Genomic DNA, 21,240 nt, shown 5'->3' on the forward strand with positions numbered 1-21,240 from the left:
TGCACACTCCATTTTAGGTCTATATCCCCTAGACAAACCTGGTTTTTAAGCAATAGGCTGTTCCAATAAATTCCAAACCTGTTAAGCAGTTTCTACAATATGTTCAGCTTTCAAAGGCACTTAGAATTCCTTCAGGATTCATGCATTGCGGACGGGAACACCACACAAAATAACCATCCTCTCTGCCACCAAGGAGCCCACACGGGATCTTTTATCCCTCCCAGCCCAGGAGGATTCAAGCAGAGACTGCTTTTTCTTGGCTGCTAGAACTTAGAAGCCATGACACATATCCATAGGAATAACGTTAGGGGAGAATTCCCTCTACCTTCTTCCTTCAGTGCAGGAATCATCAACCCATCTTGGCATTTCCAGCAAGGAAGAGCTGATTTGACAGGTCCTGTGCAGTCAGTAAACACCTGCCAACAGGCCTGTGCTCCCAGAAGCCAGGTCACCAGCCTGCCTTCACAGACGACGCACCAACACGTAACACCAACACATTAAAAAAAAAAAGTTTAATTAAAATAAGAGATTAAAATTCTATGTGTAGGAAGCCAGAAGGTTCACAGAATCCACAAAACAATGAAGCAGTGGAGCAGGATGTCCCAGGAATGTTCAGACATTCCAGGATGTCCTGGGAAGACAGGTTAAAGCCGGAGCTTAGAGAAGACTGGAGTAAAAACAGCCAGGTGAGGCGCAGGAGGGGAGATGGGTGGAGGGCTAAGGCAGAGCAAGAGTAGGGAAGATCTCTGACTGATGGGTAGAAATAGCAGAAGCAGGATGAGAGGAAGACCAAGACAAGTCTTAGGAAAAGAGCTTGACACCAGTGGTTGAATGGGATGCTTGGTGGGACGGGGAATGGGATTAGAAGGGATGAAGGATGGGAGAGGAGGCTGAGAGTGGGCATTCCCTAAGGACTGCTGTAGTTGTAGTAACTATGTAAAACCTGGTTCCGGTCACAGGGGAGCAAAACCCAAAGACAGCACATGTGCTGCACCCACCATGGGTAGAAAACCTCCTGCACCTGCATGGCACCCCCTCGGATGATGGCAAGGGCAGCTTCAGGAGCAGGAGAAGCAGTTAGGTGCACTTTGCCCCTGGAAGGAAATAATCAGAGAGTAACTCAGAGCCAGTCAGCCCTTGGTGTGGTCTTCACTGTGCAGACTGACCACCACAGGGTTCTGCATGCTCATGTTCCACCACGCTGAGGCGGACATGCACAAGCCCCTTGCTGCACCCAGGCTGATGCACTCTTCCCATTAGTTTTCTTGCACATCCAAACAGATGCACACACCATAGAATCATGGAATGTGTTGGGTCAGAAGGGACCTCTAAAGGCCATCCCGTCCAACCCCCTGCAGCGAGCAGGGACAGCTTGAACTAGATCAGGTAGCTCAGAGCCTCATCCAGCCTGGCCTTGAATGTCTCCAGGGATGGGGCCTCCACCCCCTCTCTGGGCAGCCTGGGCCAGTGTCTCACCACCCTCCGTGTAAAGAACTTTTTTGTAAAGAACTTTTGTAAAGAACTTTTTACATTGTAAAGAACCATCTTAAACACAGCTGTGGTGCATTTTTTTGCATGCTTTCAAGAAGAGCCGTGTTCCTGCAGACACACTCCCTTCCCAGACTCCTACATCCCCCTCCAAATACACACCTGGTGTTGGCTAATGCTGAATCGGTATCAATCAGGCCCAGGATGCACAGCGTGATAGAGATGTTTCTCTTCTGCATGATGAGTTCATGGCGCAGCGAGCTGAAGAATCCATCCAGTGCAAACTTGGTGGCAGAATATGAAGTGGTGAAGGGCGTGGGTATTCTCCCTGGAAAGGAAAAGGAGAGAATGGAAAATGCCAGGGAAGTGGCTGTAAGGAGGATGGTGCCACTGAGAGGGAATCTGGGCAAAGAGAGGGGCTTTGCCATCCCGCATCAACTCATGTTCTGTTCAGGTGAGTTTCCCTCTATTTCTAGTCACATGCAGGCACTTAGAAAATTACACCACTTTCTGTGAGCACATCTCAGCACAAAAGCCACCACATATGTGGCTAAGGGGAGGAAATTTCTTTTAACTCACACAGTAACCAGGTCACATGCTGGGCTAGAAAGCCCAGTGCGATGGTCTACCTGCAGCCTTGCCCTCCCCCGCCACATGCAAGCACATGGACTGGGGCACATGCTGGTGCAACTGGCCATGACATTTCCCTGACACCAATGCACATCACAAGGCAGGGATGAGCCATAGTCTGGACCTGTGTACGGTGACGCAGCTCCCTTGAGTGCACACTGAAGACTTTCTCCTACCTCCACCCTGTGTGGTAGGTGCAGGTAGTCAGCAGCCTCCTATTCAGGCTGGCCAAAGCCAGAAAGCCTTAATGCGGCAGGATGGTCTTAACGCTGTGTCAGAAATGCAGGAGAGATGGGCTTGGCTGTGAGGGACAGGAACCAAACAAGCAGATCTGGGCACATGGTGAGTGAAGAGCAAGGTTCCAAGGGAATGTAAAATGGTGCAACATAGAGAAGGTCTTCCAGAAAACAAGAAGGCCAGCCAGCCACCATCCTGCTTGCTACTATAAAACACACAGCCTGAAAAAACCAAAAAGGACATGGACCTGTTGGAACGGGTCCAGCAGAGGGCCACAAAGATGATCCGAGGGCTGGAGCACCTCTGCTGTGGGGACAGGCTGAGAGAGCTGGGGGGGTTCAGCCTGGAGAAGAGAAGGCTCCGGGGAGACCATCGAGCCCCTTCCAGTCCCTAAAGGGGACCTACAAGAAGGATGGGGAGGGACTCTGGATCAGGGAGTGTAATGATAGGACGAGGGGTAACGGTTTCAAACTGAAGGAGGGGAGATTTAGATTGGATATTAGGAAGAAATTGTTTGCTGTGAGGGCGGTGAGGCCCTGGCCCAGGTTGCCCAGAGAAGCTGTGGCTGCCCCATCCCTGGAGGGGTTCAAGGCCAGGCTGGACGGGGCTTGGAGCAACCTGGGCTGGTGGGAGGTGTCCCTGCCCAGGGCAGGGGGTTGGAACTAGATGATCTTTAAGGTCCCTTCCAACCCAAACCATTCTATGATTCTGTGAAAACGTGCTGAGAGGTTGGGGTTGGAGGACACAGAGAAACATGACATGCTGGGAACCATTGTTTCCACAAGGCCAGCACTTACGCCGGTTAAAGACACTAACCTGTGAGGGAAGAAACAACCACCAGAGAGCCTTTATTCTTCTCCAGGGTGGGAAGAGCTGCTGTTGCAAGCGCCACATAGCTGAAGAAATTCACCTGCAATGATACAAGTAGACATGAAGAAGCAAGAGGGTTTGGAGAGAAGGTCAGCATAAGCTAGAAACCCAATACAGTGGTCAGAAATGGAAAGGAGCATGGCTTGGATTTGCTTTTTCAAACAGCGAGCAAAAAGAATCATCTCTGTGAGGATGGGGACAAACATGGCATCCACGAGTCCTTCAGATTCCAGAAAAAGCAATGGAGACGAGTCAGAGCAAAGGTTATTCCTGGGCTTTAACACCCAGATTTCTTGACAAAAGACAATTAGCTGTCCCTGATTTCTCTATACGCCATTCTTTACTCTGCAATCCCTACAGCAACAAGGATGCCAGTAGTGTCTCAATTTGGTCCCCTTTTAAGTTTCTCTTGACTGAGCTCAGACTACAACACAACACCACAACCGTAACAGCATCTCTTCTGAGCCTGACTGCTCGCTAACTTGTAAGAAATATCTTACCTATGACCCCAAGTTCCCTACGCTCCAGCAAACAGGCTCCTCAAACATGAAATAGAGCTAATATGACCCACCCGACTGAATCAAGAAAACAGCTCTTCATCTCCATGGTCCAAAACCTGGTACCAAGGTGATTCTACAGGAAAATCTGAATCTGTGAGCAGAGACTCAAACGGCAAACACCATTTCAAACAACCCTATTGTGCTCTGCGATGACGTGCACTTGCTCTAGATTAGTAGGAAATCAAGGAGCTTCCTCCTCACCTATTGGCATTCTTAAATTAGACATACATTGCACAACTGCTCATAACTACCCATCCATCCCTAACCGTCCTGTGCTAGCGGGAGATAAGACAGAAGGAAGCGAAATTCTCCCCAGACATTCCTCTGCACACATATACAAAACCTGAGCAAATACCTGCGTAGTAACAAAGCCTCCAAATCATTTGACTTGAAACATGAATGAAATAAAAGGTTTGTTCTCAACCATTGCCATAGACTTGAATTTGCTTTTGAGCTTCCAAAGCTGCCCCAGGAGAAGCCAGACTGACCCAGTTCCAGGTGAGCTCTTCCTGCTGAGAAACCTCACCTGCATGAGCCAGCGGGTGTACGCCACATCTCCAGACCACATCTGGAAACGGGTGACACCAATGTGGTTCAACACCAGGTAATCCAGTCCCCCTGCGGATAGGAGAAAAAGCAGTCAAACAAAGGAGCCACCCCCTAACCGGTAACCAAGGAACTCAGAAATGCCGGCAGGAGGGCTGAACCAACCAGCCACTCTGTCAGAAGGCTGGAAAGTGCTTTACCGTGAAGATACAGAAATATGTCCATCTGAGAGCGGCTCTGCCTGCTCCTTGAGGCTGGAATTGGAAGGAAAGCTGTCCTTTGACAGCAGCTCTCCGAAATGTTGTTTCAGGGTCATGCAGACTTGGAACTTAGTTCTGGTGGTACACTCTATTTTCAAAGTTATAAGTATACAAATTTGTAACAGAAAAATTATGATTGATATGGGACTGTATATGCGCAAAAGCATCAGCAGAAACGGCAGAAGGTTTAAAAGAAAGGTATGAGTTGATAGCTGCTGGACTGGCAGGTCATCCAGATCACAGCACACTTACAAACAGCTTCTTAAGACACCCACATCAGGAAAACCCAGAGTATAATGAAGTAATTAAGACACTCAAATAATGGACAAAAGGATAGTGAGTATAATAGAAGATGCTGCCTAATGACAGTCTGACCCAAACGAGACATGATGGAGAAGCAAAAGATCATAATCATTTAACTCCTACAGGGCACCAAAGACAGTCAAAAAGCAGCACATGGTCACCCACCAAGAACCCAGAAGACACGATGAAGACTCAACAGCGGGCATCCCTTGTCCTTCGTATCACCACAAGTGATGGCCAAGGTTCTTGGTCATACGCATCTTGTTGCTTGTGAGTATTAAAGAATGACTGAATGCGAATGCATGAGAGTGGGAGCAGAGTGAATCAGTTCTGGTTAAAATAAGACCACGTTCCCCTTCTATACAGTCTTGGACAGAGCTTTGCTACACGGGCAGGTCACTGGTTTCAGACCTCGTAGTTTGTGTCTCTCTCAACACAAGGCGCTATGTTCAGGGTTGGCTGTGTGCAGCTGGTACTCGCTCACGTAAAGCAAACGCGTGTACACGTGGTACCCGTGAGAGGCAAGGTTCTGCAGCTGTGCTACGGGATGTGGCTTTAGTGAAGCACTGTGAAGTACTTCCTGCATGCTTTTCTCCTCTAGCAAAACACATGCCCTCCCCATGAAAGGCCAAGATAGGTATTTAGAAAGCCGGCACCTTCCTGTCCTAAACATCCCCCTCAATGAGAAACATGGTGAAACTGAAGCTGGAAGCTCCTACCGGAATGAGAACTGTCTATCCACCTGAAAGCCAAAGAGATGGTCAAGACTGAACTGAGATCAGAATCAGAACCCCTTCTCATTGCTCCGCTCACCTGGTTCTGACCAGGCACGCAGCGAACATCTGAAAAGTCAAAGATACCGCTCCTTTCACAGCCCCCTGCACTCAGGTAAATTACAGAAACCCACATCTTTCAACTCCAGGCTTATCAGAGAGGAGATGAGACTGGCAGGGCCATAGGAGCCAGGATAACAACTGTGTCATCAGGCTCGTCTCTGATCAGTTGCATAAAACTTGCAGGCCAGTATGAAGCACGACGTAGCTTGAGCACGCTAATCTCTGAAGGGTGACCAGGCCAGGTGTGATCTAAACCTTTCTTGAAAAAAGGAACATGGTATAAACCGGAGTAAGAAGCAAAGTTTGTTCTCTCTCCTCAATATTTCATTTTTCTTCTGCTTACCCAGCTTTTGGACAGCAAACTGAACCACCTTTTCAGGCTCTGAAGGGGAAGACATATCTGCAGGGATATAAAATATTTTCTTTGCTCCGAGTGTCAGGCATTTCTCCATCACCTTGAAAAAGAACACACACGCACACAAAAAGATTAATCAATATGGAATGGGAAGAAAAGAACAGAAATAAAGGCACCGTAAGGCACAGTTTTTCCCCACACTACAGTCAGTGAGGGTCAATTCTGGAAAGAGACACTTTAATCTTAAATTTTAAATCTACGACTATTCAGACCCCAGAGAGCTCATTTTGCATCCAGACTTTGTTTAACCAGACAGTTAAACAGAGGTAACTCATCAGGATGCAGATACAATCTACCTTGGAAAAGGATGAAGATTCACCCAAAAAAGACGGTCTTCTTCAGGAGAACTCCTCTGGAATAAGGGTTATGCTTTACATTAAGCTCTTTTTGTTCCAAAATACCTGGTAAGGCTCTAGCAGTATTCATCTTTCATAGTTCCTTTGCCATGTTGCATACGTTAAGGCGCACAGTAACGACACACAGTTTAGCTATTTGCTGAAATAATGCTTTCCAAGCATTAGGAACTATCCTTACGCTCACTGTCCTCAACTCTCCTTTTGCGCCATTTCATAGTGAAGAACTTTCCTTGCAAGTCACCCATCCCCACAGTTTAAGAGACCTTCTCTAAATATTGTCCCAGTTTATAAACTGCATATAAAGGAGTCTCATCTATTTGAGCTGGTCAAAAATTAATTAACCTACGAAAAGGTTTGAGTCTTTAACAAAACACCTGCAAATAGAACTGTCTGGACTCTGAAAAGCTGCACAAAATCGCACAGGAATTGTAGTTCATAGAATCATAGAGTATCTTGAGCTGGAAGGGACCCATCAGGGTCATCGGGTCCAACTCCCCGCTCCTTGCAGGACTGGCTAAAACTAAGCCGTATTGCTAAGAGCATCATCCAGATGCTCCCTGAACTCTGACAGGCTTGGTGCCAGGACCGCTTCTCCCTGGGGAGCCTGTCCCAGTGACTGACCACCCTCTCAGTGAAGAACATTTTCCTAATGTCCAATCCGAACTTCCCCTGACGCAGCTTCATGTAAATGCTGAGGTAGTAAGAAGTTCAGGCAGCGTATATCCATCTTCCTGTCCAGGCCAAGGTCCCTTCGGCGTTACACCTCCCCAGGATGCAGTGTTACTGCCTTCTCTTAAGAAAAACTGGGCATATTGCAGCAGGCACTGGTGTAGGGCAATACAAAGCAGCCCATCCAGGAGATCAGTTACAGAGAAGAATGGCACAGGACACTGCCAGAAAATCAGGCTTAAAACATATCACTGGCATGTTCCATCTTTCCACATAAGTGGAAAGAATTTCGAAAGTAACTAAGCGGGTTTTGCTCAACAACAGTTCTGAAGGAAAACTCATCACGCTGACAATTAAGTTCTTGGGTTTTTCAGTAAAAGTCCAAATCTCTTATGTTTTCCGTCACAGAAGGAAGTTCTTACCTTCTGCAGCACAGCTTCCCTCCTAGCAGTCAAAACAAGTTCAGCACCAAATCTGGCGTAATGATAGGCCATCTGCTCCCCAATCCCAGCACTGGCTCCAGTCAGGAGAACGCGGGCACCAGACAAGCTCTCTTATTTATGGGAAAAGAATAAAAGATAGAGAAGTGAAGGAAGCAGCAGAGGAGCTGCCCTTAAACCACTGGCAGAGCTCTAAACTAGAAAAGTGTGTGTTAAGTACTCAAGTCTTGATGCTTCCCCAAAACTAGAAGAGGCAGGACTGACCTGAGAAGCCATGACATTAACAATACCTTCCAATGCCTACTAGACCGGAAATAAACAAAAATCATCTAATCTTTGAAGAATGAGCTATTTTTCCATTCTGACAGGTGCTGACAGCAAAAAGGTTAGTCATCAGGCACCTGATGTCAAGTATCAAGCTATACTGATGTGTTTTGGCCTGGCTCACAGGAAAGCTTGGCCAGCTCAACAAGCTCCAGAGCACGGCGGTCAGCTCGGCATCGCTCCACTAACATGCAACAGCCAGTTCCCTCCTCCATCCCAACAACCCCCAGGTTCACACTGCAGTCACGGAGCAGGAGGCTCGGTCTGACCCACTTCACTCAGACAGCAGCTAGCGTGCTAGAAACCAAACAGCCAAGACTTGCTCCACCATTCCCATCCGTCCTCCCCTCGCTCAGCATTCTTCCATGGAGTTGGATAACGGATAAAAGCGTGCAACCGGCATGGCTGAGTTGCCATGGAACAAGCCGCAGGCCCAACTGCCTAAGAGGTGCATCACTGTATTACTGCATGTTTGCTGTGGACATTATGCCTAGGGATTAAGGATATAATCAAGCATGCCAGTTGAGTCACATGCCCTTTGCCTGGGCTTCTAGACAATTATTTTTCAAGGATGAAGTTGGTTTTCACGTTACAAAAAGCTGTACAACTTAAACCAGTCTCTGGGCCTCCTGCCTCCCACATATCATTTACTCTTCGCCATCAGCTTGGAGACATGTCAGCCCTCTTGTGCTGGGCGCTGCACATCTATAGAGGTGGTTCTTGACCCCAAGGAGTTTGCAATCAAAATGAAAAAAAAAAAGAAAGGCACTGGCAAAGCACATGTCATCTTTTCCCCACACAGACAGCAGGATCCCTTGTAAATGCTGTCTGACCATTTTGTGTTCCTCTGTGTTTCAAGATTCTCTTTATTTCTGGGAGTGAAGCATTGTTTTGGGGCCACCAACTCTGGCAAGACTACGGGCAAGAACGAGACCGCTAGTCGGAATTTGGAAATTCAACTTCTTCTCTTAGGTGACTTATATTCCAGTTTGGAATGACCCCCCTGGTAAACCTACCTGCGTTAAACGGGTCTTTCCAGAAGAAAGCTAGGAGCCCAGCTATGATCCCTGTAGCACAAAGCACTTTCCCAATCGGCTTCATATCCCTCCAAGTTATGAAGAACGAAGTGAAGTCTTGAAGCTGACGACTCCAGCCAAAGTACTGTAATCTCCTTCCTCTGATGCTGGAAGCCAACCTGCAAGAGGCATGTAAAGTCCTGCATTTTTGTCCTGCACAGAAGAGAGGTGCTGTGTAGAACTGAGACCCCACCTGAGAAGTCTCCCCACCGGGAGCCAAAGTCACCTTTGTCAAGAATGAAAGACAGAGAGGTCAAGGGCGATCAACGCTTTGAGAGGAAGCTGCAAAGAAGCTGCTGCTCCCCTGCTGAAGGGGAGTGAACACCACCGTCCTGCAAATGGTTTGCATTTGCCACGAAGGACTAGGGCTTGGCTGTGCCGAGCAGCACAAGTCCCTGCTCAGAGGAATGAACTTTGTCAGAATGAAACATGTAAAGCTGCAGGCCTGAAGAGAATTAAATCTGCTCTCGCACGAGAGGAAGGGATCAAAAAAGGCCAGAAAACAGGTCTGGAGAAAGCTCAAAAAATCATCCCATCTATCCCCCTGCCTTGCTCAACTACCGTTTTCTCAGCCTTTCATTTGCTCCAGGACAGACAGTCTCAAATGACGTGGACTCGGGGAATTATTTTTAAAATGTCTGTCCCTAATAGAACACTCCACAGAAACCTGTGGAGTCAGCACCAATTCCTGATTTAAACCACAACTTGAAAGTCCAGTTTTACAGTAAAAGCCTTCTGCATTTTATATTGCTGCTTTCTACTTCAGAATCTCACAGATCTATTTGATGTAAAAATACATCACATCTGAAAAGCAAAATTAATTAAATTATTATCTCTTTTCCAAAAGAATATATTATCTGCAGCTGTCAGCAAAAATTTAAAACCGATATCAAATTGCGCTGACAAATTGCGTTTAGATGTACTTTTCCATGCTTTAGGAATTATACATGCCTGCCCTACGTAAAATGGTCTACAAGGCAGGGAAAAAGGTGAGGCACTTATTTCTGTACTTCTCCTTCTTTAGAATTTGTCCTGCAAGAGGAAAATTCATAATTTAAGTCAGTACCGAAACTCACTGATACTAATAACATTCATTTAACAAGCTGAGCATCACTTGCCAGTAGAATTTCTCTATATTTTCTAAGTTTCTGTGTCTTCACAAGTTCTTTAGCAGCCAGAAGCAGTTAGATACAGTGAATACAGCAGGAATTAAAAAAGAAAGTTTGCAGTAGTTCCAGAAGCTGTCTTCTGCAAAATTCACTTCATTAGCTTCCACAGTTCTGCAAAATATTTAAAACTAGGTTTGTTCTTTTTTTTTTTGGGGGGGGGACACAGCATATCAGGACATGGCTAATACTTAGCGAGATAATTAAATTAACAGTATTACCCCGGGTACAAAGACGATCATGGGCAGAAGTCTTTGCAGGACTGGGGCCTGAAGCAAATAAAAGGGAAAAACGGCAACAAGTATGAACTCCAGTAGCTGGATGGTTCCGAGATAATATGGTAGGTATACTTGAAGTTGAGCAACTGGCAGGTAGATTTAGAACTCAAGGGTTTTAAGTTAAGAGCATAATGTGATTTGACGACACCACTCGTACCTATTTCTACTCCCCTATTATGAACGGGGGATCCAGGTCAGCTGAATATCAGCAGTTCAGACCACCTAATATTTGTTTAAAGGGGGATAAAACAACAAATACGTTGTCTTTCGAACCTGACGGGATTTTTCTCGGGATTAAGACAAAAAATTGAGAAACAGATGCCGGCACTGAGAATCGTGACGGTTTCCAAACACCACAGGCACGCACGGCACGAACTGGCCAAATTTAATGGAAGCGTGTACAAAGACTAAAGGGTTAGCAGCATTATTTAAAAACAAAACCACCACAAACCAAACCAAACCAAACCAAACCAAACCAAAACAAAAAAGGAACACAGAAATAAAGAGAGAAAGAATACATCTGATTCTGAGGAAAAGATCTCACTGGCAGCGCCCACAGCGCTCTGAACTCAGTCAGCCTCTACCCACCACGATTTCTCCTCGCTCCACGGGAGAAAAAAACCTCACGTCTAGTCTTACAGAACGCTTAATTCGTCAAAGAACTATTCTGCTGATCGCCGATAACGTTAACCACAAGAAGCCGTACCTCAGGATAACCGGCGCTTCTCGCGGCGCGGCCGGGGGGCGGAGAGGCGGCGCTGAGGGGCCCCGGCTCTGTCAGGAGCGGCGGGGCTGAGCACCCGGCAGAGCTCCAGGGCGCCGGCTACCGGCGTGCGGCGGCCCGGCGGGGGTCCCGCTTACAGGCTGGCTGGCCCCCGCGCCCGGCGGCGGGGAAACCGGCCCGGCTGCCATGGCAACGGCCGCGCCGGGCGGGAGGCGGGACCGCGGGGCCGCCGCCCTCCCCCGGCCGCGTCACCGGCCCTCCCCCGCCGCAGTCATGGCCGCCCGGCTCTTGCCCGCCGTCAAGTGAGTCCCCGAGCCGCCGCGCTCCCCTGCCCGCACAGCTCGGCGCGGCTGCTCGCCCGCCCGCCCGCCCGGCCCCGCTCCCCCGCGGCCGGCCCCGCGCCCCCGCTCCCCGGCCCCGCCGGCCCCTGGCCCCGCCGCGCGGCGCCCTTGTCCTCCCCTGCCCCCCCGCCGGTCGCGGCCGCCGGCTTCCGTGAGCGTCCCCACAGGTCCGGCGGCCTTCTGGTAGCAGCCCGGCGGCTTTCTGATGGTGGCCCGGCGGCCTACCTTCTTCTGGCGGCAGCCCGGCGGCCCTCCGGCGGCCAGCGCGACTACGGAGAGTACAACCGGGGTCACCGTCCAAGGGCGTTCGCTGAGGGAACGCCCCGAGCCGGGCACGGCCCGCGCCGCGGGGGGACGGGGGACGCGGCGCGGAGGTCGGTTTTGGGAGCGAGTGGGAAATCTTGCCCTGAGAAATCCCTTTTCCCCCAAAATACTTGTTGAAACGTGGATTTCAATATTGGTTCTCTGTTGCCTCTCGCAACGGCTGTGTCTGTCCTACGTTCAGCCGCTGCAGTACTGCCGCTGGCAAGTTTTTGGTTGTTCCCCCCCCCCACACTCCCCAGGTGTGCAATAGCTTTGTGTTTGGTTTTGTTTGTTTGTTTGTTTGTTTGTTTGTTTTGTTTTTAAAGGGGAAACAACTCTTGCCCTGTGCATTTGTAAAAGTCAGTCTCCCCAGATCTCTTACCTCTAACGAAAAAGTAAAAGGTCAGATATTCACTTCCAGTCTCCCATTTTGCAGGTTGCCGCTACAGCGGTACGTGGTGTTTGCACACTATGCAGTCTGCTGGAAAACTGTAACAGCCTAGGCAATGTAGGAACAGGCATGGCTAGGTGTTAACTGGACTGTAATGAGCTTAGCAAGACATTGGTGTCTGTCAGAGTAATCAGATTACTTAAGACAGCAAGAACCACATCATTAACACGGATGCCTTGCCGACTGCAAAATCCTTTAGTTCCTTTTATCAAAGGTACATGCCAGTGTTTCTCAGACTTTAAGAAGCGGCACACACTCTGGGGTGTTTGACACTTTCTTATTTTTTCTTGAAAACTGCCACTGATACGATGTGAATGGTTATGGTTTCAAGGGGCTGACAGGGAATGGTTGGTCTAGGAGGAAAAGGAAGGTAGCTAGGTATTTTTCTGCTGCTTTTTGTCTGTAATAAGGTAGAGTATTTGTGATCCTCGTATTTCTTTATTGATACCCTCCCTTTAGTGGTTACAACCTACCGAGAGAGATCACAGAATGTCGGGGTTGGCAGGGACCTCTGGAGACCATCTCCTCCAACCCCCGGCCACAGCAGGGTCACCCACAGCAGGTGGCACAGGAACGCGTCCAGGCGGGGTTGGAATGTCTCCAGAGACGGAGACTCCCCCACCTCTCTGGGCAGCCTGTGCCAGGGCTCTGCCACCCTCACAGCAAAGAAGTTCCTCCTCGTCTTGAGATGGAACTTCCCATGGGCAAGTTTGTGCCCGTTACCCCTTGTCCTGTCCCCGGGCACCACTGAGAAGAGCCTGGCCCCATCCTCCTGACACCCTCCCTTTCAGTATTTATCAGCGTTGATAAGATCCCCCTCAGGCGTCTTTTTTCCAGACTGAAGAGCCCCAAATCCCTCAGCCTTTCCTCATCAGAGAGGTGTTCCAGTGCCCTCAGCATCTTGGCAGCCCTTTGCTGTCCCCTCTCCAGCAGTTCCCTGTCCTTCTGGAACCGGGGAGCCCAGAACTGGGGCATTCGTAGTCATAAGGTGAACTGAACTGTTGCTGCTTTTGATTCTTTCAGGTTTGTCATTAAAGGAAGCCTGGCTGGAGCTGCCGTATACATGGCGTATGACCAGGGACTGCTGGGCAGTGGCACGCAAGGTGCCGAAGCTCTCAGAAAAGCTCAAGCAGCGCTGCCTCCAGCTATCCAAGAGTGGACAAGTTACTTAGGCTGGGAGGTAAGGGCTGCGCAGGTGAACACAGGCAGCGAAACAAACACGTCCTCTGAAGGAGGAGGAGAAAGCACCGGGGTGATATTCTGGTTCCAGTGATGGCGGCGGGAGTTTTGCTGTTGAAACTGGATTTCACATTGAGAATATTTTGAAGAGGATTAGAATGGAAGGAGGATAAAATTTTAAATTCAGGGGAAAGACATTGCTCAGAGATGTTATTTCAAAGAAGAAGGGGTAACTAATCCTCTGCAGGGTTCAAGGAAGGGATTGCACGCATGCTCTGGCAGATGCTTCACTATGTAGTGGTATTCCTAAGCCTCTTTTGAAGGATCCTACATGCTTTTGAAAAAGTAATGAGAAGATTCTCCTCCCAATTTCTCAAGCTGCTAACAGTTTGTCCAGTTGAATTTAAATTGCCTGAAGAGGCCCTTCTCTTTCAGTAATTCTTAGTTTTTAAAATCCTCAGAACAGGAGAAGCCTTTGCTGAAAGTTTGAAAAGCATTTTTCATGTTAGAGACTATGCTAAACTAATACCTAACTGTAAGGAGACAGCCGTGGAGGTGATTTTTCGGGAGCACCCAAATGATAAGTACTACCTTCTGCCCCTACTTTATACTGCGGGAAAGAGCAAAGTACAGACTTTAAGCCTCGTGTCTGATCCCTTTTGAGACTTACGGAGGGTAGGCACGTAAGTATCTTTGAGATCTGAGGTCAAAAGGCTTTTTCCAAGGTGATGGGAATCCTGTTATAAGTGAAACCCCTCAAATGCTGATATTTTCTCTCTCTGTCTCTCTTTCTAGCTCCCACCCACTCCAAAATTTGACTTTTCCCCCTCTGATTCCTGGAATAAAGGTAAAATAACTTCTCACCAAACTGTGAAAGGAGCAAGGGGCCAAGTGTGGCGTAGCTTATACTGGTCTTGTCTCAATCCTGTCCTCCTAAACTGAATGATGGAGAAGGAGGTGATAGATGTTGCAGTCTGGTGGAAGGAGCATTGGCACTGGTGACTTTGGACTTAATTCCTTGTTGTTCCAACTGTGAAATAAGGAGGAGGATGTGTGCCCACAAACCTCTCTGCCTTTCCTAACCAGAGGAGCTGGTGTTTCTTCTGCCTGCGAAGCTGGCTGCCTCAAGACGGGCATGCCTATGCTATCCTAGAATCTGAGATTGAAAGTTTCAGTGAAGCATTTGGGGAAGGCCTGTGGCCCCCACAATAAATAAGAGTTTTTGCGCCAGTGAGTTCGTCACCACTGGTAGTGATCGGGGAAACGAGAGCGTAGAAGTAAATGGTGACTTATCCTTGAGAAAGGCGAACCTTTGGTTAAAGACTGAAGAGTTTGTAAACTCTGCAGATGCTAGTATATCTGAACTCAGCCTCTGATTTTTCAGGAGGGATAAGTACTCCCATTTTTGCAAGAATTTTAGAGATCTTGTTTGAAGGCCAAAGCATGGTATGAATTTATAGTTTTTAGGGTGCAGGAAAAAGTCTTCGTGTAATTGTGGGGAAACATGGTCCACAAATATTGTGACACGTCCAACATCACCCATGAAGCCTGTGGCAAGGCCAGAAATAAAACAGAACTTAGTTCACTTCTTTGTTTCAGCCTTGTAATTGTCTGTCCCTTATCCTGGTCCCGAAGTTGGAACTTCTCTGTGGCACAAACGCTACTGAAACAATAAAGGTGTACTTGAACCAAGGATCATTCAGGCCTCGGGGTGTTTGAAAGCTTCTGAGATAGAGCTAGATTTTTCTCTCCATGTTTAAAGAGATCTACAGTGCTAGCAGAACGTTAGGAAATTTGGCTTGAACGATGCTCTTCTTGGGATAATTCTTCTCTGCTTTCCTTGCAGGAGTGCAGACAGTCATGTCTGCCTTGTCTGTAGCTCCCACCAGGGCCTGTGAATACACTGTGGAAGGCTGGAAGTATGTGAAGGATCTTGTCAAATGAACACGTTCTCCGCGGTTCATGATTCTCTCCATCCTATGTCGTTTTTGGGATGATGCGTACTCCGTCCCCCTGGAGGGCAGTTCAGCCATTCAAGGGCTACAATAAAAGACTTTGGAACTTCCATTTTTTGTATTTGGGTTGGTTTTAGCGTACAGACTGCAATAATTGCTTTCTGTCTTACCAGCGATCAGAGGCTTCAGCAGAGATCGTGGCTCAGTTGTAATGAAGGGATGGCCGTATGCTGAGGTGTAGCCCCTGTTCTAAAGCTGCCAGGCTTGCTCACCAAACAGATTATTCTGAAGCTGGATTAATCTTGAATCCAAAACGAGCCAATGAGAGTTAAAAAAAAAAATAAAATTCTGACATAACAGTAAAATATGTCATTTGAAGACAAGGCACTTGTCTTCAAGCTAGCTGAGGAAGGAGTGCCTCTGTCACACAAAGAGCGCGTTATTGGCATGAAACTGCTTCCCGGTGCTCTGGGACTTGTCACACAAGTGGGAGCAGCCAGTACGAGTTGCAATACTTGCTGCTGGCAGTGTGCAATATAAGGGAGTTTTATAAATCTGTGATAGAAAACTCTAGCAAGTCATAGGAAACTTCTAACACCCTCCCCGGCCCCCGGTCTGTTCAGCCTACGGGCATTGCTGGTGTTCCTAGTGCCCCAGCTCCAACGGCAAAATCACCGTACTCCTTAACTGGAACTTTTCCAGCAACTGATCCAAATACGCCCTTGGATGCATCGTCAATGACCAGTAGCACTGTCAAATTTACACGCGCATCTGAATTTTCGGCTCCACAGCATAGGTTATGTGCAGGCAAGGGTTTAATTTTTAAATTTTACCAGCTGTTGGCTGAAACTAAGTGTCTTCAGTTTGTCTCTTGACTCGAAAAAGTATTCTGTCTGCTGGCTTCTTTAAACAGCTGTAAAATGGGGCTGGCAGCCCTGTCTTACCGTTACGACGCTGGCACCTCTGCGGGTAAACCTTTTGGCAACTGAGCAAGAGAGAAAACGGAAACGGGAAGGATCTCCAATCACAGCAGGGGATCTAGGGATGGAGAACAAGGATGTAGCATGGCAGGATTTGAAGTCAAAGGACCTTATTAGCAGGACATGTACAGTAATTCATTCCAAAATAGCTTTGATATGTGTTCAGTTCTACCGTGTGTCCCCCTCCCCCTCAAAGCATTAACAAAGCAGCTGGGAAGCAGTTTCCACAGCTCTGACAACACCGAGACGTTCTCTGCGTTGTGAGCTCTTCAGTTTGGTTTCCCTGGAACAGGCCGTAAACTGCATCTGCCGTTAGTGCGTGGTACTTCCCAGCTCTATCCAGGACAGGAAAAGGCAGGAAACAGAAGCAGCTGATAAACTGCAGCCGTCTCTTACCTTTGCTGCCACGAAGGCTTCTTGCAAAAAGGAAGACGGTACCGGTTGCTGCCAAAGTGAGGATTGTCAGAAGCACAATCCGCCAGCGTGTCCAGAGGAGAAAAAAAGACACATTAAAGGCCAATTCTCTGCAGGCTGGAGTCCAGAGGGAGTCTGGGAATTGCATAGCTTGAACCTAACAAGGCTTGAAGGTACATGTCTGCAGATCCCTTTCAAGTGATGCATGCTTTGTCATAGATCTTCGGAGCTGCCCGTTGATGATGGAACACATCTGGGTGATTAAATATCTAAGTTTTTCCCGAGCTCAATTTAAAGTTTAAGCAAGAGGATTTATACCAATAGGTGGCGGCAGCACTGTGTCTGAGAAGGTGTGAATCTCAGCACCTTCACCGTGCTTGAGTCTCTCCTTCCTACCGGCACTTTTGAAGCTGGTCCGAGGTGGCAAAGAAAAATCCTTCACTGATGCTCACCTTCAAAGCAGCGGTGTCTTTCCAACGCAATAAGATCTAAGATGGAGTTGCTCGCTCCTGCTCTGGGTCCCTCTTCATCCACATGCTGTCAGACGTGGAACGTTTCACAGTAGGCCATCTCACCTCTGCAGGAGGGAGCTGGTGTCCACAGGAACCGTGTGGCATTGCAGTACACGCCAGCCGGGAAACGAGTGGGCTGGCACGTGTGCATGCGTGGCCTGGGGCGATTATACAGGCACGGGGAGAATAAGGTGAGCAAAGTGTATCTGCATGAAGCATTTTGCTCACTTGCAATATGCTCCAGTTTGCGGACTCTGCATGTTTTAATTTTAATGTCGATGAAAACTTTCCCGAGGGCAGTTTTCAGTCACAGCCAAGGCCTATATAAGGAGCGCCGGTGGCCTAGAGAGATGGAGTTACAGATTTATTCTGTATTTTTAACGCTTTGCGGTGGGATTGTGCCATGAGGTTGCAGAAGTCATTATGACATGGTGTAGCGTCAGTATGAATCTGTTCCCTCTTCACCGGAAGCATCTCTGCGTATATTGGATGGGTTGTTGTCATTACACCGCTTGTAACCTCTCTGTCCTCGGGTCTTGGCACAGAGCTGCTGCCCACGTGCCCAAAACTAGGGACAGAGATGGTCCTGGCTGCTGGCAGCAGAGGCGGCGTTTCTCCCACGCGGCTGTGCTAACACCGTCGCATTGTTCCAGGCTGAGCCAAGAACAGCTCCGGGCGGGGGTAGGTAGGGAGGGCAGGATGAGTGCCTACTCAGATTAGGAAGCAGCTTTAAAACACAAGGAGGAGGAAGGATTTGCGGGGGTTTTGTTTCCTTTTTTAAACAAACAGTTTTGTGATGAAACTTACTGCCGAGGGATTTCAGAGGCTTTGACAAAGGTATAAATGGCTTTAAAAAGTGCTTAAGTTAATTCCTGGAGGATGGGTCCGTAAGTGGCTCTTAAACCTAATGGTCCAGATGGAAGCTACAGGTCAGTAAACCTTGGAGTGCCAGACACCGGGAGTTTATCACCTCGTGAAGAATTGCTCTACGTGCACCCTGTTCCAGCGTATTTTTCTTTACGCACCTGCCTCTAAAAGAGAAAGAACACCAAGCGGGAAGGACTTTTTCATCTGACCCAGTACCTTTATTCTACTCTTATTACATCTCGGTGATAACTCAAAAAGGCACTGATCTTTTCATACAATTGCTGGATTTAAGTCAAATGTTTTGCCAAGTCTAGTTGGTGACCTATAGAAATAGCTGTAGGTAAGACAGCGTGCTAATCGGATTCCTTGGCCAAGCAGACAGAGGTGACAGTGTAGAAATTGACTTGTTAATTAGTACTTGTTAATTGACTTGTTCGTACCTGTGCTGCAGCTCGCAGAATCGTTGAGTTTGGAAGGGACCTTTCAAGATAATCTAGTTCAACCTTCCAAGGTCAACCAGACCAGGTTGCCCAGGACCACGTCTGGCCAGGTTTTGAACAGCTTAAAGGATGCAGACTCCACAACCGCTCTGGACCACCTGTATCAGTGTTTGACCCCCCTCACAGTAAAAAAGTGTTTTCTTTTGTTCAGCTCACCCAGTCTCTTTTCTCTTTCTGAACACGGTGACACTGGATACTGCCAGAGCGGCCTGGCGCCACTGAACTAAACACTTCTGGGGTATCTTGCTCACAAAAAGAATTGGCATTAGCGGGTAGGTCTAACATTTCCCCAGCTGTGTACTCTATTTCTGCACAAATATCCAGTCCTCCTCTCCAGTTTTTGGCTTTGTACCTCAGAGATGGTTTGTAATAATGACTTTCACAGGCCGCCTTTTTTCTGTCAGCAGTTAAGCACTCCGGCTGTCCCCAGTGGACCTGTCCTACGGAAGAATAAAAAGTTTACATCTGCCAGCATTGTGTCACTAAACAGAATTATGGGATGCTCCCACCCCACCTCCAAACTTACTGGTATCTTTTCAAGCCCTACGCACAGGGAGGGAAATTCAAGTTATTTACTAAAAAGAAGAGGAAGGTATGAACAAGAGAATACATTTCTCTTGTACATCACCGCTTAGGATCCTAGTTTGGCTTGCACAAATGCTTCAGTTGCCTTCTCAACGCGAGAGACGTGGCCTGAGGTGTACTGCCTCATCCTCACGCTTCCCGCAGCGTTGTCATGCCAGCGCAGTTCCCGAGAAGCGCAGTTGAGACCCCGCGCCACCAGCATCTTTAGTATGTTTATGATGTAAACATGAATTACGTAGGATTTATGCCGTTTAATTACGGCAACAGATTAATGAGACAGCCTTCCAAAGTCGGTGAAAGCCCCCAAAACAGTTAGGAACTGTTTCCCTCCACTGATGATAGAGAGGCGAGGCGAGGCTTCTAGCATGGACACGCTCGGCTGGCCTTGTAAGAGCTAGATGCTGTGAGAGTTCCTCTGCGCTAACAGCACAGACCACGCATTCCGAGCTATGCAATACCAGGTCAAACTTGAACCTTACACAACTTTTGGAGAGGTTTTCCTCTGTTCGGACCAAACCGTTGGGTGACTCCATTAGCTAGCCCCAGTGAAGTCTGTCTTCCTTTGCAAAACAAGCGGCAACTGACACTCGGTAAGAGCTACGCTTCACATTGCTATAGCTTTCAGAGATCAGACAAATGTAAGTAAAAACTTTCTTACCTGTACTACCAACCTGAGAGGCCACAAGAGCAACACTGAGTAACACTAAACCAAAGTGGGCTGCCAAGATGCTGAGGGCACTGGAACACCTCTCTGATGAGGAAAGGATGAGGGATTTGGGGCTCTTCAGGCTGGAAAAAAGAAGCCTGAGGGGGATCTTATCAACGCTGATAAATACTGAAAGGGGGGGTGTCAGGAGGATGGGGCCAGGCTCTTCTCAGTGGTGCCCGGGGACAGGACAAGGGGTAACGGGCACAAACTTGCCCATGGGAAGTTCCATCTCAAGACGAGGAGGAACTTCTTTGCTGTGAGGGTGGCAGAGCCCTGGCACAGGCTGCCCAGAGAGGTGGGGGAGTCTCCGTCTCTGGAGACATTCCAACCCCGCCTGGACGCGTTCCTGTGCCACCTGCTGTGGGTGACCCTGCTGTGGCCGGGGGCTGGAGGAGATGGTCTCCAGAGGTCCCTGCCAACCCCAACATTCTGTGATTCTGTGAAAATACTGAGAGAGAAACACAGTAGGGCAAGCAGCTTACTCTGCTGCATTGTGAGAACTAGATCTTTCCTTGGAGGGCACAGTTAAATTGGAAGCAGGCACACGCTCAGGGTCTTTGCACACTCATTAGCATCAACCCTTCATCTAGAGGCCAGGTACAGATTTCACGGCTGAGCTTCAAACTGCTGGGAGATTACCATTAGCCGTAGTGCCTTGAATGCTAAAACACGCCCAGCTTTTGATTCTCCATCAGGAGGATTATTCCACCTCCCTGGAATGCAATTAGTTTGCTTTTCTCATCACAGAGCTTACATGCTTTGCTTCGTTTCATTTTAAGGATGGGAAAGGTTGGGACTGGTCTGGAAGTTTTCCTTCCATTGCTGAGACTCCCAACAGGTTTGCAGAGTCAGTAAGGTTAATGAGTAAGGCAGGCATAAGCAGCATTAAAATAATTTGGGTTTGATTCACTTTAAAAAAACCCACAAACACTGGAATGATTTTGGTAACATTCATTAAAACTACCTTGAGGACTCGAGCCTGATAGAGTTCAATGAATGAGGATTTCTTAAAATCAGGGAATTCACATTTGCTGTTTGAGAAAAAATGCCCTATACAAGCCCCATTTCTGCCCTGTGCAAACCTGAGTTAATCAGTGTATTTATGTTTTACATGGTACAACAGTTGATTACAGCAGTAATTAACCACAGAGATGCAACCTGCTTATACCAGTAGTAAACATTCCGAGGTTGTGCTAAAGCTGTGTCACGCTGTCTCCATCCTGAGTTTATTTGAAAATGGGGAAGAGAATGCAGCTGTTTAGCTTT

General features: G+C 48.0%; 2 protein-coding genes across 8 annotated transcripts in view; one reads left to right on the forward strand and one right to left on the reverse strand.

Moving 5' to 3' along the window:
- Positions 1 to 21,240, reverse strand: part of LOC128900715 (hydroxysteroid 11-beta-dehydrogenase 1-like protein) — a 30,737-nt gene that overhangs the window by 2,098 nt on the left and 7,399 nt on the right. For 3 of the 7 annotated variants that reach the window (XM_054182179.1, XM_054182180.1, XM_054182181.1), the window contains 8 exons: positions 8,951 to 9,129; positions 7,593 to 7,723; positions 6,074 to 6,185; positions 4,312 to 4,403; positions 3,172 to 3,265; positions 1,651 to 1,816; positions 999 to 1,094; positions 95 to 456 (listed from right to left, as the gene is read on the reverse strand). In XM_054182179.1, the coding sequence (XP_054038154.1) occupies positions 264 to 456; positions 999 to 1,094; positions 1,651 to 1,816; positions 3,172 to 3,265; positions 4,312 to 4,403; positions 6,074 to 6,185; positions 7,593 to 7,723; positions 8,951 to 9,035 (969 nt within the window). In that variant the 5' untranslated portion in view covers positions 9,036 to 9,129 and the 3' untranslated portion in view covers positions 95 to 263. Of the gene's footprint in view, positions 1 to 94; positions 457 to 998; positions 1,095 to 1,650; positions 1,817 to 2,299; positions 2,577 to 3,171; positions 3,266 to 4,311; positions 4,404 to 6,073; positions 6,186 to 7,592; positions 7,724 to 8,950; positions 9,130 to 11,160; positions 11,280 to 11,744; positions 12,081 to 21,240 lie in introns of those variants that run through there. The other 4 variants (XM_054182183.1, XM_054182178.1, XM_054182182.1 and 1 more) reach the window with 4 other exon arrangements.
- Positions 11,333 to 15,517, forward strand: MICOS13 (mitochondrial contact site and cristae organizing system subunit 13). Its single transcript, XM_054182199.1, has 4 exons — positions 11,333 to 11,480; positions 13,297 to 13,453; positions 14,248 to 14,299; positions 15,299 to 15,517. Exons 1-4 carry the CDS (start codon positions 11,365 to 11,367, stop codon positions 15,394 to 15,396), a joined length of 423 nt encoding a protein of 140 aa, XP_054038174.1. The 5' UTR covers positions 11,333 to 11,364; the 3' UTR covers positions 15,397 to 15,517.

Source organism: Rissa tridactyla, chromosome 22, assembly GCF_028500815.1.
Source record: "Rissa tridactyla isolate bRisTri1 chromosome 22, bRisTri1.patW.cur.20221130, whole genome shotgun sequence".
Classification (NCBI taxonomy): Eukaryota; Metazoa; Chordata; class Aves; order Charadriiformes; family Laridae; genus Rissa; species Rissa tridactyla.